Source organism: Rutilus rutilus (genome assembly GCF_951802725.1).
Source record: "Rutilus rutilus genome assembly, chromosome: 4".
In the NCBI taxonomy this organism is placed as follows: domain Eukaryota; kingdom Metazoa; phylum Chordata; class Actinopteri; order Cypriniformes; family Leuciscidae; genus Rutilus; species Rutilus rutilus.
The window spans coordinates 17,532,166-17,548,789 of record NC_140212.1 but is presented as its reverse complement, the minus strand read 5'-3'; the positions used below and the strand labels follow the sequence as shown (position 1 = coordinate 17,548,789).

The window sequence follows — 16,624 nt, the reverse complement described above, 5'->3', positions numbered from 1 at the left end:
AATGTCCCTGTTTGGAGACCAGAGGGGCTGCAACTGCTCCAACACTCAACACACAGATGGTGTCTTTACGTAACGGACGCATTCATTACGTCCACATCATTTCTCAGATGAAGCCGCACTTCACGCTGAAACCATCTCACCCCCCAGTTTAGTAGTGACAAGCAACATTAATGCGAACATGTCAAAAGTATCTTAAGGTCGCCAACTGAGTTGAAAACAAACTGTTTCTTTGCAAAAGCAGCGTCTTTGATGTGACATTTTAACAGCCAGACGTGACCATCTTTTTAGCAGGTGACAAAATCTCCAGCCTCATTAAAGGGTTCAGCATGTTTAAAAAGATTCAGAGAAATTATCCTGCAGGACGTAAATCAATAGAGCAACAGTAATTAAACTGCACAAAACTTACAGCTGAGGCCAGAGGCTATTGAGCCACTGTCATATTCTGTTAACTATTGTGAAAGACCTACTATCTCGCATACTTTAAAATAATATACTTTAAAATAATTTACAGTACTTAAGTGCAAACTGAATGTAATGTTTTTAACACTTGATTGCATATTATTTACAATTAAAAGAAAATATATCATAGCTTAAATTTATATTAAAGGGATAGTTAACCCAAAAACGAAATCTCTGTCATCATTTACTCACCCTCAAGTTGCTCGAAACCTGGATTATTTTTTTTCTTTTTCTGCTGAACACAAAAGAAGATATTTTGAAGAATATGGGTAACCAAACAGTTGATGGGCGCCAGTGACTTCTATAGTGACTTCTATTTTTCCATACTATGGAAGGCAATTTGGTTTCCCATATTCTTCAAAATATCTTCTTTTGCATTCAGCAGAAGCAATAGCAAACCGTAACAATCCAAAGATTCAGTCAATTCCTGAAGGACAAAATCAAGCCCCCTTCTTTTTTTCTTGTTTGAGAAGCCGTTTTGAAAAAAAAGAAAGAAAATCACAACTTCCATTTCATGATGATTTTAAGTACACTTCTTTTTCACAAGGTAATACATGCTAACATTAGCAAGAGTGCTACATTTTCCTTATCACCGCTAAATATTTAGGATTTAATTGCAGATTTAGTTACAGATTTAAAGTCCTAGAAACCTCTGCTGGAAAAGCTTAAGCTGGTCGCTGTGTTTTAGAAACATATTAGCTGGTCTAGGATGACTGGATGGCTGCTGCAAACTAGCAGACCGACTGCCATGTTCCCGAACACAGCTAATAGCTTACGCTGGATTTACTAGAAGGTGAAAATGAGAATGAAAGAAATTCAAAGAGAAAATCATTGAGATGTAGTCTGTGTGTGAATACTGAGAGGGTCTTAACCCTATTAGCAAGCAGAGCAAATGCTTCCCAGAGAGCGTTTAAGAGAGGAACATGATTAATATTACATGTGCACTGAAATACACAGCCTACATGAAACACACACATTTAGAGAGGAAGAGAGCAGGCGGGGGAAGAGAGTGACGGACAGACGCCTAGAGAGATTGATGGCTATATTCAAATGAAGTCAGAGAACTGACAGGAACCCAATGGAGCGAGACACAGTCTGATGTGAGCCAGTCCACCACAACCACACTCACACTTAAAACTACACACACTTTAACACCACACGCATGGTGTGTGTGCTCTAATTCCCAACACCAAACACAACCGCAAACAGCCTAGAATGCTTTTGGGATCAATAAATGCAAGAACTGAGTTGCTATTGAGACTCCTTCACCTCTTCACACGAACACAAAACAGGAAGTCACACAGAACCGACTGGCAGTACAAATGAAGCAATGAAAAATCCCTCGCTTTCCCATGAGAAGAACATTTATTGCCGTTTCACTGAAGCCAGACAAAGCTGAAGACATTTCACCGCCGGTCTTACCTAATTTCGGGAGGGAATATTTGACTTTGAAGTAATCCTGGTAAAACTGCAGGAGTCTCTTGGTGATGTGCAGAGCGTAGTCTCCCGATCCGCTCTGGATGGCGTCAGGCCTGGCGTACAGCCGGATCTACACCAACACAACATGGGAAGAGAGGGAGAACAAAAGTCAAATTGTGTCAGGTGCTGAATGTACTCTTCTACGGCTCTGGGTTTAGTCCTAACCTGAATTCCCTCAAGGATAACTTGAAAGAGTAATCCTTGGTGAAAATATCCGCCAAATGCTTCATCTGGCTTGTGAATTTTGCATTTGTCTTTCAAGTGCACTTTTTGCCACCCCTCAAAAGTGTGTGAGGCATTAAAAAGTATTACTGTCACATAATCCACATGTAAAAAAAACCTTTTATTTTCTGTAGATAGCAGGCAGATGAGCTTATATTCAGTATTTTTAATTACACAACTTTTGCATATTGAAGAGTCCACACATTTAACTTTAAACATATTTTTTAGTTTTTATATTTATAATGAATATTTTGTACCATTTTTGTTTTCTGATTCGATTTAGTAATTTGCAGTGCTTCATGGGATGAGTAGTTCATTCACTCATAAAATAAGTAGTCTTGTTCTTTCCAGTTTTCATAAACTTGTTTTGTTTAAATCAAAGTTTGTAATTTTTGTGATTTACCTTAGAACTTTGATACATGGCTTAATCTTTTATCTTTTAATTTGTCTGTTCTATTTGAGTTATGGCGAACAAATGAATTGTTTAGGCTACATTTTCATAAGCCATAATGTTATTAGACTAGCTGATGAAAAACTCCTCCATGTATTTAAAAATGTAAACATCTTTGCTCATTTCCATCAATTTTAAAGCTGTAGTTTATTAAAATAGCATTTTAGACATTTATCTTTGGAAACAAATTAGATTTCCAGGAAAAAGCAAAGACAAAGCATTTGCATTATTGCAAGATCCTTTATTCTGTATTTACGATTATATGTGTGAGAGGGAAGGGAACAAGTGTAAAAGATAATGTGTGAGGTGTGGCTCTGTGGGAAATGTATTCTCACAGTAAAAATGATCTTGGTCTCTTTTAGCCGAAGGCTGATGCACAGCACAGCTTTCTGAACGGGCATCCATCCAGTCAGAATGAATGTCCTCCTACACTAACAGAGTTACCGTGCAAAACAAGCCTTTGTTTCAGAGCCTGGCAGCAATGCACATTGAATTATGTGTTGTTTACATCACATGTTGCTACCGTATCGATCAGCTCTATGTCTGATATAAAGATGAATGGACGGCTGTGGAAATGATTCAAAGCTCAATCAAATCTATGTGATTTTAAATCAACCTGTAATTAGACAAAGTGCTCAAGTTGACAATCAAGAGAAGCTTCATTAATCAGCCATTGTGGAGATTGTTCAATCTGACTCTAGTGCTGACTGCTTCATTTGTTTGGTTTTGTTGAAGGCAGCTTGACAGACTTAAATGGGGTTAATTGAACTTTAAAGGCCCACTGAAGTGCATTGAAACACGCAGCATACAATGTGTTGACATAATTTCCACTGAAGCAAGAAGACAGGGCGGGACATATTGAACAGCTCCTCCCCTTTTTTAAAATAGCGAATAGCTTTTAGTTTATATCACAGCTCAGCCAGAGCCGTTGACCTCGGTAAAGCCGAAGTTTCCTCCTAATCTCTAACCATTTCTCCTCCTCATCTCCTCCATATCGCTTTAAAATACAGCATTCTGTGCAGAATTCAAATGGGTCCGATACGTTTTGTGTCGACTCGCGAACTTGATCCGATCTGTGCTATCGTGTCTCTGGACTGGAGCAGACTGTGGCGGTTCACATGACACTAATGTGAAACCAAACTTCATTCGCCCCAATGGAAAGCATATTTACACTCTTTGAATCGTTCTCTATCCCCTATAGTGCACTATGTGCCATTCTCCATATAGAAAATAGTAATTGTGTGAACGAATGACCGATTTATTTAAATAGACTGCATCTATTTATAGTGTAGGGGGTGGGAAGCTTTAGACCATTTGATTGGACAGAAAATCTGATGAGAAACTGAAGTGCAGAGTGATGTCATCAAAATCATTGATCCATATTGGTGGAAGTGAGAGACTGTAAGTTTTAGATTTGCTTATATCGTCTAAATGCAAATTTTTTCAAATGTTTTGATTGGATGGGGACTTTAATAGAGAGTCTCTCAATGAGTGGCTGCTCAACATTGATCCACAAACAAAATCTTCCTGATAAAAAGATGAAGCTTTAGTTAACACACTCAAAAATGACAAGGAGCACTTGACCTGTTGAGTTATTACACTATACATGTCTATATGTGAGAGATACTTCAGGCAAATGCATTGCTATTAAGGTCCAAACTGTGCCATAAAAACTGTGCAATGTGTGAAATGTATCTTCTTATTTTACAAAATATGATTCCCTGTTAGAAAGTCTATCTAGTCACCAGCTTTGTGTTGTTTAGACCAGTTTGACTGTTTTAACAGCCTGACAGCACGAAACCAGAATAAATCAAGATGGACATTCATGCTGCTAAACCCACATAGACATTTGAAGGCATTTGTATTCTACTGCTAAAACCATAATTGTGTCCACTAAATGCAGTAAACATGCTTTTCTGATCAGGCTGAGTAATTTCATGAATATGTAATGAGAATATTTTGTATAGTGGTGTTGAATATTGATTAGATATTACAAGAACATTTGTAATTTTAAAGATAAAATAAATAAAAACTGACTTACACTAAACCAGTGGATTTAATAACGGCTGCTGCTGTGTTATGAATGAAATGTGCTGCTTTAAGACAATCAGTTTGTCTTATTTTAGCACTTTAACTAATAAAATACAATAAGTAAAAAATTATGCATGGTCTGAAAGGGAAACCCTGTTGAGTGTTAGTAGCCTATTTGTTTGTTTGAGAAATCAAGAGTCTGAAGACTCTGAGGGTCAAATTGCAATATGTGATGCACTACTGGACAATAACTTTTTCTAGAGCTGCTGCAAAACCAAAACAATCTCTGTTACATTCATTTCCTATTATCACTATAAAGCTGCTTTGAAACAATCTGTATTGTTAAAAGTGCTATATAAATGAAGGTGACTTGACTTGACTAGAGAGAGTCCAGTGGTCAATACAGGCTAAACAAAGGTCACTTTCACTAAAACAGAGGCGTGTGAAGAAGACAGCATTATTCACACACAGCAGCAGGTTGACTAAACAATGTAGGCTGGTGAAGATAGATGAAACAAACATCCAAGCTTAGACTTCAAATCATTTTGGAGAGCGGGCCACAGACAGCATGATCATTTATTTTCTGGTTTGGAAAATATATTTTTCTCCAGATATTGTTAGACATTACTCCCAGAGGTTGCAGAACATACAGGGTTGTATCTGAAACGGCTTGGTCATGACATAACATAATGCAAGATATGGAACATTAAAGTTAAATTGTATTAATTCAAAATTGCTAGTTATACTAGTCTTTAGAGAGCATTCAAGTTGCAATCTGATTTTATAGCAGAACAACCAATACAAATCAACAATTAGCAGTTATGTTCATGTTAATGGAGCAGGTTTTCTGTGGAATTGCTTAAGACTGTAAACAAATTAAGCACCTCTTAACCAGTGAGCTGAATCACTTAAATTTCCATTAAATTGAATGAGCTGCCCAACATTCAAACTGAACCAATAAAAAACATAGCAAACATCCAAGCACAGAGAATACAAATTAACTTACCAAACACCCTATCAGAACAAACAAACAAAAACTTTCAATTAAGAGAACACAATCCAAACAAAACCATTTAACAAACATTACCAATACACAAATGTACCAAATATACAAGCAGAGAAAAAAAAAATAAAAAAAAATAAACAGAGCCGAGGTCAAAAAACAAACAGAACCTACATCCAAACAGAACATATAAATAACAAACATAATGAACATACAAATAACAAACATACCAAGCACAGACAAACAAACAAACAGATCCATCAAACTAAAAGAGAAAATATCCAAACAAAATGATTTATCTAACTGAACCAATAAACAAACATACCAAATACCAAAGCAGACAAAAAAGAAACAGAACCAATACACACACAGAACCTACATCCAAACAAAACCAAACAAACCTGCCAAAGACTCAAGCGGAGCCAAAATACAAACCAACAGAACACTTAAACTAACAGAACAAAGATCCAAACAAAACCATTAAGCAAACAGAAACAATATCTAAACAGAAACAATAAACAAACAGAACACAATAACAAACATGCCAGACTCAAGCAGAAGTTGACAAGGCAAACAAACAAAAGCTTTAAACAAAGAGAACAAAGATCCAAACAAAACCATTAAACAAACAGAACAAATCCCAAATGCAACCATTAAACAAACAAAAAACAAACTGAAATAAGTTTATAAACTGAAGAAAAAAATAATATATATATAGAATCAATAAGCAAACAGAAACAATAAACAAGCAGAATGAACAATAAACAAGTTTGATTTTATCTGGGATTTGATTGAAAACATGGATGGAAACATGTTAGGCCATCATATTATTGGATATTATTTTTCTCCACGCATGCAACCTTGTTTACATTACAAGAAAAGCAATTTCAAAAGGCAGAGAGAATTATAAAATTTCTTTAGAAAAAACACACTAATGAATCCTGCACAATTATGTGCAAGTCAAGTGAAGAGTATTTCATTTTGTCATTAATATAAAGTTACAAAGGCACTTCTAATGTTATTAGTTCATCCTTAAACCCATCTCACTAATAATTTAGCACTTTTTGCATTTTTGTTTGGCCTTCACGGTTTATAATATAATTATTTGACTGTAAAGGATTGTTAAACAGTAGCCTACTATATAATTTGTTCATCATGGCTCATTAAATCCTTAAGTACAAATATAAGCGCACAGCTGCAGGTTAGATGACAACAACAAACAAGCCTGCAATTTGCAAGAAATACAATCTCATGCATCATTACTAAACTGGGTATGAGGGAAAGATTAGTCAAATGTATCAATAACTGTATGACAATAAATGTATATAATTAAAATTCATTGTGTAAAAACCCAAAGTAAAACTGTTCAACTGGCCAAAGGGGAACATCACCTGGCTCAGGTCATTTGAGTTTGAGATCCTTCCACTAGGCCTTAAAACCCATAATACATAATGCCCAACCAATTGCTGCCGGGTGTGCCGTGATCTTTACACGTGTGTGTGGTAGATCAGTGTTTCCCCATAAACCCAGAGTAATAACTCCACTCTCCTCTCCAACGTTCCTCTCCCACGATCTTTCCTCTCGCTCCACACAGCCGAATGTGTGTGATGAATGGAGCGAGGGGGCGACCCTGCCGCTTTAATGTGATTGATGGGGACGCTAGCGTACGGCTAACCGCTACAAGCCACAGTGTGGGTATAAACGCCCCAGATAGAAGCACACACTGCAGTCAGAGATGATTTGATATAAAGGAGAGCGCGGTCATGCTGAAGGAGATCGATTAATTACACTAATATGAGGAGGAGGCCGGCCAAGGGCAACAGCAGGAGCCACTGAGGAAGCCGTCAGGAAGTGTCTAATATGACTGAACGTGATATCAGTAACGCAGCTCATAAACAGAGTCTCTCTAATGGCAGACAGATGAAGCTGCTTAGAATCTGAGGATTCAGTGTGAAAAAAAGAACATTTAAGTGCATGTGATGAAAGTGATTCAACGTCACATCAACCATTTTATATAAAACCTGGAAGAGTTTGTCATGAACACAATCCTGGACATGAGCATGAGTGGACACCAGTTGCACACATGACTGTTACCCTTTTAATAAACACGTACTGTATATGACTTTGTGGACACTGGACTTATGGTAGTGGAGACAAACATTTCCATTATCCACTGTGTAACCATTATATATTGATTATAGAAACGTACTGTAAAATACGGTTTAAAACTTGCTTTCTTGGCAGCTTCCTTCTGGGAGAATCCCGAGTGAGATGAAACCTCACAGGTCACAGATTTGGAAAACTCAGCATAAATAGCAGAGCATTAAATACATAATAACGCTGTACACATGAGACTCGAATAACAATTAATATTAATCGACTTTGACGTTAGTCTGTTGCTAAGCTAATGATTTAATACGCTAATGAATTTAAAGCTACATAGCAGCAGCACACATAAATATTTTTTATTAGATTAAACTATGTTAGCAATAATTTTTGCTACTTAATATTTTTGTGGAAAAAATATTCCAGGATTTTTTGATGAATAGAAAGTTTAAAACAACAGCATTTATTTGAAATAGAAATCTTTTGTAACATTATAAATGTCTTTACTGTCACTCTTGATCTACTTTTGATCAATCAAGTGTATATTTTCTAAGTATACATTGATTTCAGTGCAATGCATTCTGGGATTGCCTTTACTTTGAAGCGTACATGAGGTGCTGCCTTAGAATTTGGCAAATGAAGCAGAAAACCTTCTGAACAGCCTTCATGTCAGAAGCACATCTGTGATGCTTTAAAATGCTGCTCTCTAGGTTTTAGAAAACAAGTTATAAAATAATAAAATCTCAGTATACTGTTTGTAACTATAAGTTTTAGGGTCTGAAAACGCGACTCACCACGACTCCGTTGTCTGTAACTGCTTCTCTGTAGGTGAAGTTGCACACGGCCCAGGCCAGGTAGTACGTGGACATGCGGGGCGTCCTGGAGAAATGGTTGGTCACCCACCCGTCCTCCTCAGACGTTGAAGACTCCACTGGCATGTTGGACAGAGACTGATACGAGCTCTCGTGTTTCAGACTCACTCTGAAAGTGGCTTTATAGATGGGCTCGTCGAAACACGGGAAGGCCTTTCTAGCGTGAGTCGGTGAGAACTGCGTCACCGCAAGAAACCTGCAGAATAATAACGTGAGAGAGGAAAGTCATAATTGGTTGTCACAAGACTTTCCTGAATGTAAATTAGCTGTCTGCCATCCCTGTTCACATCGCTGTGCATTTATATCACACTAATGAGCTTTCTGGAGTGAAGACTGTTAGAGATTTTTAACCACAGTAACTATATCACATCAAATGTCAACATAAGAGATATATCTGATCACAGAAATAATGATATATCTGACATCTGCATGTCACAGCTGTAAACATTAAACACATCTGTGACGGCACAATGTCAACGAATTGACAGCGTGAATCTATTTAGAGGGCAAGAAAATAATAAAAAGCCGTCAAATTGTTCTTACATGTAGTTGGAACAGAAGCGTTAATAATCTACATACAGACACATTTAGGACATCAGAATCAGTCTCTGAGTATAAAAGTAAAGTTAGAGAGCTGGAAAAGCGGTTCTTAAGAAGAAAGAGTGTGAGCTGCATTTCAGAAAGCTGCATTAACGGATATTAAAGCTTCAAACCTCACAGGGAGGAATTTTCCTTCACCACCCACAGCGTGACCATCAGACGGGGGAGGAGGGGTGTTCTGCTCGCTCCTGCATTTCTGTCACAACTTTTTACTCTCATTAGCAGCCATTCATGCAGGAGCAATCTATAATGAGTCTATGATGTCCCATCTGTCTACCTCCTCTTCATTTCATTCACACTTTATAGATGCTAGTACCATATAAACATCTTTACACTATTTAAAGATCAGGACCAGACAGGAGGTGATGAGAAATCAGACTACTAACAGACACACAGGAGGAGATTCTACAGGGATGTTAGAGTGAAATTCCCTGCAGTGAAACACATGGAGGTGTTTGAGTTTGTTGGAGATGTTTTATACATGTGCATTATGACATCACTGATGTGCAATGCGAGGTTGAAGTCAAATGTGTGAAGAGGAAGAAGGAAAAACTGTTGAATCTCTGAAGAGACCAGAGGATCAGTTCAGATCACATCTAACTACATCAACACAAGTATTTCCTCAATCCAGCGAGATCCCGCTGTTCAGTGTTCATGAATATACGAGCAGCCAGCAGGCGCTGATTACACTAAACTGAAGGATCTTCACAGCCTGTGGAGCTGAACAACATCAACATATACTGAATGTATCTCGAAGGTGCTCTTCAATGGATATTACGATATCAAGACCTCACAATAAAGTTTAAGTAAAAGAAAGAATCGCCCTGAGCCTTTAACATGCTGTGTTTACAGCTGAAAGGAAGCAGAAGGTTCAGCCGTTATTGAAAAGACAAGGAGGAAACTGGTGGACAGACAGAAGGGTTATGAAGTGTGTCCATGAAAGCGAACCCTTCAGGGTAAAACAAGGCTTAAACATGTCTCAAATACAGGACAACCTGCGGCAAAGATTCAGACATGAGCCATTTTTGCCCTCAGAGGACAAAGAGTCAGAAGCCAGAAAACATGAGCAAGAAGTTGATATTTTGTGAATATGAGGCTGTAAAACTACAGTCAACACACATATATGAGCTTCTGTTAATCAACTGTGCATCTTAAACAGTTTTTAACTACTGATATGACGATTTTCAAACATAAAAATGGGTTGTCGTTTAAACAGAAGCACATATGAACTGAACACCTGAATTGTCTAATATGTTTATATTATATTGATGTATTATCTGTTTATATATTGATTTATATCAATATACTGTTTATAAATTAATGCATAATGGTAGTAACTGCATAAATAGTTTATTTCTTATGGTTATTTTTGATGTAAATCTAACTGTGTGACTCTAAACTCATACAGGTTTGGAGCAACTTGAGGGTGATGCTCATCTTAACTGCGCATAAGTAAATGATGACAAGATTTTCATTTTTGGGTGAACTATCCCTTTAAAGCTGTTAATTTTATGGATGAAGATTCAGAGATTATGTTTTGTTTTTCTTGGGACATGCATCTATCTTGATGTTTGTGATTGTTAAACATGTCACCTCATGTCACCACATTTTTACTGGCACTCATCTATGACAATGCATGACAAGCATTAGAATAAATAATCATCACAAAATAAATAAACTGCTAATAAATGAACATACATATAAAATAAAATACAGCCTAAATAAAATAGCAACTATGGTTAATGTTACTATAGTAAAACATATTATATACGTATACTAAATTACTTTTAAAGAATTAAACAAGTTGTTTAAACTCTCTTTACCTCCTACAAAACCAATCATGGTAAGCATAGTTTTTTGGTAAAATAACAATACAGTTATCATTGTTACTGCTGTAAAACTTGGGTAACTTGGAATTAAAACATGATAGTGAGATTCTTATTTGAATGAGATCCCATATTAATTTATTGTGATTTAGCCTAACATTAACTGCAATATTATCTTTGTATTTTGAAGCAGTTAATTCAGCCAAAACACGGCTTGGTTTAAGTTGCGCATAAGTATCAGTATCAGTATCAGTAGTTCCCATGGCAACAGCAGGACATTATATCAGCACCTGATTATCATAATGAGATACTTTTTTGAGACGGACACTGAACCTCTTTTACCTTCTTTCTCCATTCAGCGCGTACGAGCTGCGGAAGAAGCCCAAGAGCTCGTGCTCGATGTGCGCGTGAAAGGTGATGTTGATCTTGTATGTTCTGAGGGGCTTCATCTCTCTGTGCAGCGCGATCACAAACACCTGCTTGGGCTGATAGTGGAAGCGGCGCTGGATCCTCATGACGCCCGCTTTCTTACTGTCCGAAAACACCAGCACTTTCTCCACCTCCAGCCGGTCCGTGTGCAGCACGATCAACTTCGTGGAGTTGACGCATTCAAACTCGATGTTCACCTCGCCGGAGAAGCTGAAGTTCTCCATGTTCACGGACAATCGGAGGTCGTAGTGTCGCGGGCGCAGGGTGGCCGGTAAGCGCAGATTTCTCCATGGCTGCTGGCCCTCCTCTGTGTCTCTGTGACTGATGTTCCCGTCCCGGGACTGTTTCCACTTACTGTTGCTGGAGCCGTTCGCGGCCAGAGCCCCGCTGCTCTCCGCGGCGCATCTCTCGAAGCTGACGCTCAGCGTGATGGCGATGGCCGTGACGATGATGAGGGTGAGGATGGAGATGGCGAACCCCAACACCAGCCTCTTGTGAACAGTGATGTGCTGTTCGGTCGTCCGGGGCCGGACCACCACGCTGTCGGCCCACTGATCGGACAGAGCCCGTCCGTTCCTCATGCTCGCGTCCTCGATCCCCATTATATGAGGAACCTGATGTGTTTTATATTCATCATCAGCCTCAGTTCATGCGGTGCAGCTTCAGATTTAAAGGCGCGAAATGAGGAGAATATCCCGCGAAACACGCAGAACGCAGAATAACTGCGGATCGATGATCTCGAGACTAGATTTCTGGGAATCAGAAGTTCGTCCGGTCAGATGCTGGAGCTCATCGAGTCCTTTCGCACATCCATTTCTCCTCTGACTTCAGTCTGATGTGGATGAAGGTCCAGCACCTGCTTTCTGATCAGTGTTGTGAAACTCTCTTCTCTCTGTTCATTTCTCCTGCCTCCATCATCATCATCGTCCCCGTTTCTCTCGCTCTCTGGTGCATCACCCTCTCTTTCAGCCAGTGGGCTGTGCTCTCTCTCTCTCTCTCTCTCTCTCTCTCTCTCTCTCTCTCTCTCTCCATCTAATGTTCAGTTAAACCACATTTAATTAAACATTGAAATATTCAGACAGGCTGATGTTACTCTCTCCTCTTTCACACATTTAAAATTGCTGAGTTGCATGAATATTAAACAGACATTGACACTGAACATAAATTAAATGAAAATTTGAGACACGCATTTGAGACATGTACATGTCAAACTTTTACAGCAGCGCTATGGCAGTATTTTCAACAGTGTTTATTACACATCGCACAAATACATTAGAGCATGTCTGTTGTGTACTTTCACAACAAAAGCGTGAAATGGAGGTGTGATTATTCATTCAATGAACTGTATTGAGGTTGTGTGGGCAGTCAAATGAGAGTCTTCCTTCTGAGTATACTCTATGTGTAATCAGTAAAATGAAGCAGTTTAGTTTTGTGCAGTAGTGTGATATTTCAGTGTCTGTGTAGCTGGGTAAGGTTTCAGTTTTATAAACCCAAATAATGAAACATATTCACAATGGGCGCGGCAACTGTAAACTGAAAGCTGCTGTCCATGGTGCTGAATCAAGCAAGACCATCAAATCAGTTTCCTGCGGGGTGTAATTTCTGCACCACTAGTGCAGTAAAAATAATAAATAATTATTGTTTTCCAGCAGGGTTTTCTTAAATTCTATGTCCCAAATGGTTGAACACATTGGAAGTAAAACAGCATTTATTTGGTTTTCTACCTGTGCATGCAGTATCCTCAAAAGATTTCATTAATGACCTTAACTCCACCTTCACATCTCCCCTCCATCTTTTCCGCCACTCATTCCTCTCAGTACATCTGTCATTGTTTCATAAAGGAAGACCAGCGGCGGCTCTTTGAACGCAGTGACGGCTCCAAACACCAAATAACACCCTCAATTTGAAGCCGTTGGCATGGCTGGTTAAACAGCACAGCGAGAAGACAGCGGTGAGCGTGTGAAGACACCCTTGAAGGAGCCAGGAGAGAAGACCAGGTGGAAAGATGATAAAGTGAAAAATAGAACTGGACCTTCTAGTTCAAATTATTTTATTCACATTTGAAATTCTCCAAACTTGACTGGGCAGGAAATGCTTTTGATCCTCTTCGCCCCTACGGAATTTAAAACCAATTCTCATGAAATAATGATGGAACGTCCTAGAATGATTGTGAAATCTTTGGATCAAATGAAAATGGAGGTGCATTTAAAGAGAACAATAAGCAATTTCAATGTGCCATCTGAACACAAAAGCCTGTGTCATGATGTGAAACTGAACTGTGAGCCTCATGTTGAATGAAAACATCAGTCTAGAGGGACTGTGATGAGTGGCTAATTGAATAAAAAATGTAAGTAAAACGTCCTTGAGGGCAGCTGTGACTGCCGGCACATAGAGGGTCATTTCAGAGGAGAAAGATGAAGAGGAACGACTCATACAAAGATAAAAAAAGAAAAGAAAAAAGGAGATTTGTGTGGAAATAACTATATAAGCAGAGCAGAGACACATCGCCCCCTACAGTCCACAAGTAACATTAGTATTTTCCAATCAAAACCAATGGTAGAGGATAACCTGAATGACTCAATAACTCTCCAGGACCTGATATTACCAATAATGTCATGATAAAGTTATGGAATATTTCTCTATTTTTCTCTCAGCTGTAAATATCACTGTGTCAAATTCAGTTTAGATTAAAATTCTGTAACGACTGTGTGTCTGCCTATATGGTTTTCTTGATTTTAAAACACATTAGATAAACATTCTCTATCTTACCAACAAATGAGCTGTTATATGAGCTTTATATGAGCAATTATATGAGCTGTACGTGAGGTTTTAAAGGATTAGTTCACCTCAAAATGAAAATTTCCTCATAATTTCCTCACCCCAATGCCATCCAGGATGTTGATGTCTTTCTTTCTTCAGTGGAAAATAAATTACTTTTTTTGAGGAAAACATTTCAGGATTTTTCTCCACACAATGGACTTCAACTGTAACCAAATTGTTGAAGTCCAAGTTTCAAAGGGCTTTGAAGTGCTTCAAAGGGCTCTGTACGATCCCAGCTGAGGAATAGGGTCTTATCTAGCGAAATGATAGGTCATTTTTTAAATAAAATAAACATGTATATACTTTTTAACCACAATTGTTCGTCTTGTGCTGGTCTGCGACGCGCCAGGCATTACGTAATCACGTTGGGAAGGTCACGCTGGACGTAGACGGAAGTACCGCCCCATTGTTTACAAAGCGAACATGCGAAGACTAATACAAAAGCCCTTTAACAAAAAAGGTAAAACAATGTCGGACGATTTTGAAGTTGGAGGAGAAAATGAGATGGAGTTTTTCGCCCTTCTGAACCGGAGTACACAAATGAAGACCTTAGGCAGATGGAGGAGACCACTACGTCCAGCGTGACCTTTGCAACGTGATTGTCCTCCAAGTCCTCCAGTGGACTTCAGTTACAGAGATACAACTTGTACCACCTGACCGCATGAAGAAATACTCAAAATGGCAGTGACTTCAGCAGTAAAATGTTGTTGCATATTGCAGAACAATTATCTATACTGTATATAGTATCATGTAATATATCTATACAGTACTTTATATATAGAGATCAAGTTATTTTATTTTACATGCTGTATTTAATCATTTTAAAGATGTGATCTCCAGAACTGCTAATGTCAAGTGTAAAGATAATCACTCAACTTATGTATTGACTGTTATGTATCTTGAATGCGTGAAATGTCACGAATGCCTGACTCCGAAGTACGAATTTCCCAGGTGCACTTGAAGGCAGCATAATTATGTTAATAACGACATGCTGTGAACACACACTTAGATCCAGTCACTGCACTCTACAATATTTGACTCGCGTATAAAAGCTGCTGTAGGTTGAGCCTCTGCAAGCAGCATATGGAGGTAGGAAGGCAACGTCACGCCCGAATCCAAATGATCGTGTCATGTCTCGTCAGCTGATATATTCTCATCTGATCATTTTTTGAAGGAAGCATAGATTTTTCATTCGCCACTATGCTGTGTGTGCAGGTCTGTGACAGTTGAGCTGAAGAACAAAAATAGGGCCTGAAAGTTGCGTTTGTGTACATCAGTCCCCCCCATTTTACCATTTTACCATTTTACCATTTTACCATTTTTTGACTATATTTCTAGCAAGAAATTAGTATTGTGATTCCTTGTTTGTGGGACCTTCATCTTGGACAGGAGCATCAGCAGCATTTCATTCTACAACACCCTGTCAGTCTTTGGAAAGATGTTCTATCATGCAAAGTAATAGCTGCACATTAGGCTGCATAAATTAATCAGCCGGAACTGGGAACACTTCCTATAATGGAGAATGGCATCTACGCTAATGTTAGTCTTTCTGGTTATTCTGAGGTTTAATGTAATCAGCTGGATCCAGGCCGTATCCAGATCAGATGGTGGACCTGTGCCTAGACACGACCACAATGTAATCAGCCGGATCCGGGCCATATCCAGACCAGATGGAGGACCTGCACCTAGACACAACCACAACGCATCCCTGAAGTGTCAGCAGAGATTGTGTCAACTAGACTCTCCCCTGTAAGGCCTCAATGACATGACAGCCATCGGCACTGATCCTTAAAGGACAAGTTCGGTATTTTACACTTAAAGCCCTGTTTACAGATAATTTCTGATGAAATAGAACGGTTAAGATTCAAATTTGGACACATGCTGCTGGCCCGAGAATTTTCGGTTTCTTTCGCTTTCCCCCCCACCTCCACAATGGCTGCATAGGTGCACTGGAACAATCCTTCCTAAAACGCATTAAACTTTCGTTTACAAAGACGTGAAACTCACCGAGTGGTCAGGGGTGTTCACTGATATGCTCGCACAAAAATCGCTGCAAAAGATGCTTTCCAACAGGAGTTCTACCATTCGTTGTAAAACTGTGGACCTATTTTTCCAAACGCCTCACACCCGTACATTCTTCCGTTGAGAGCTTGAATAATAGACACTCCAGTCCAGTTTCCGGCGGCGGAGTAATACCGTACCTCACAGCACATCCAATACAAGTCAATGGAGTTGGACAAAAACTACGATAAAACCTATTGGAAAGCATCTTTTGCAGCGATTTTTGTGTGAGCAAAACACCCCTGACCGCTCGGTGAGTTTCACG

General features: G+C 38.8%; 1 protein-coding gene across 1 annotated transcript in view; it reads right to left on the bottom strand.

Annotated features, from left to right (window-relative positions):
• Positions 1 to 12,418, bottom strand: part of LOC311288700 (thyrotropin-releasing hormone-degrading ectoenzyme-like) — a 137,794-nt gene extending 125,376 nt beyond the window's left edge. Inside the window, exons 1-3 of the mRNA XM_084406227.1 lie at positions 11,392 to 12,418; positions 8,546 to 8,819; positions 1,882 to 2,008 (exon numbers count right to left, since the gene is read on the bottom strand). Of these exons, the coding sequence (XP_084262353.1) occupies positions 1,882 to 2,008; positions 8,546 to 8,819; positions 11,392 to 12,080 (1,090 nt within the window). The 5' untranslated portion in view covers positions 12,081 to 12,418. The remainder of the gene's footprint in view (positions 1 to 1,881; positions 2,009 to 8,545; positions 8,820 to 11,391) is intronic.
• Between the last annotated feature and the right edge of the window lie 4,206 nt (positions 12,419 to 16,624).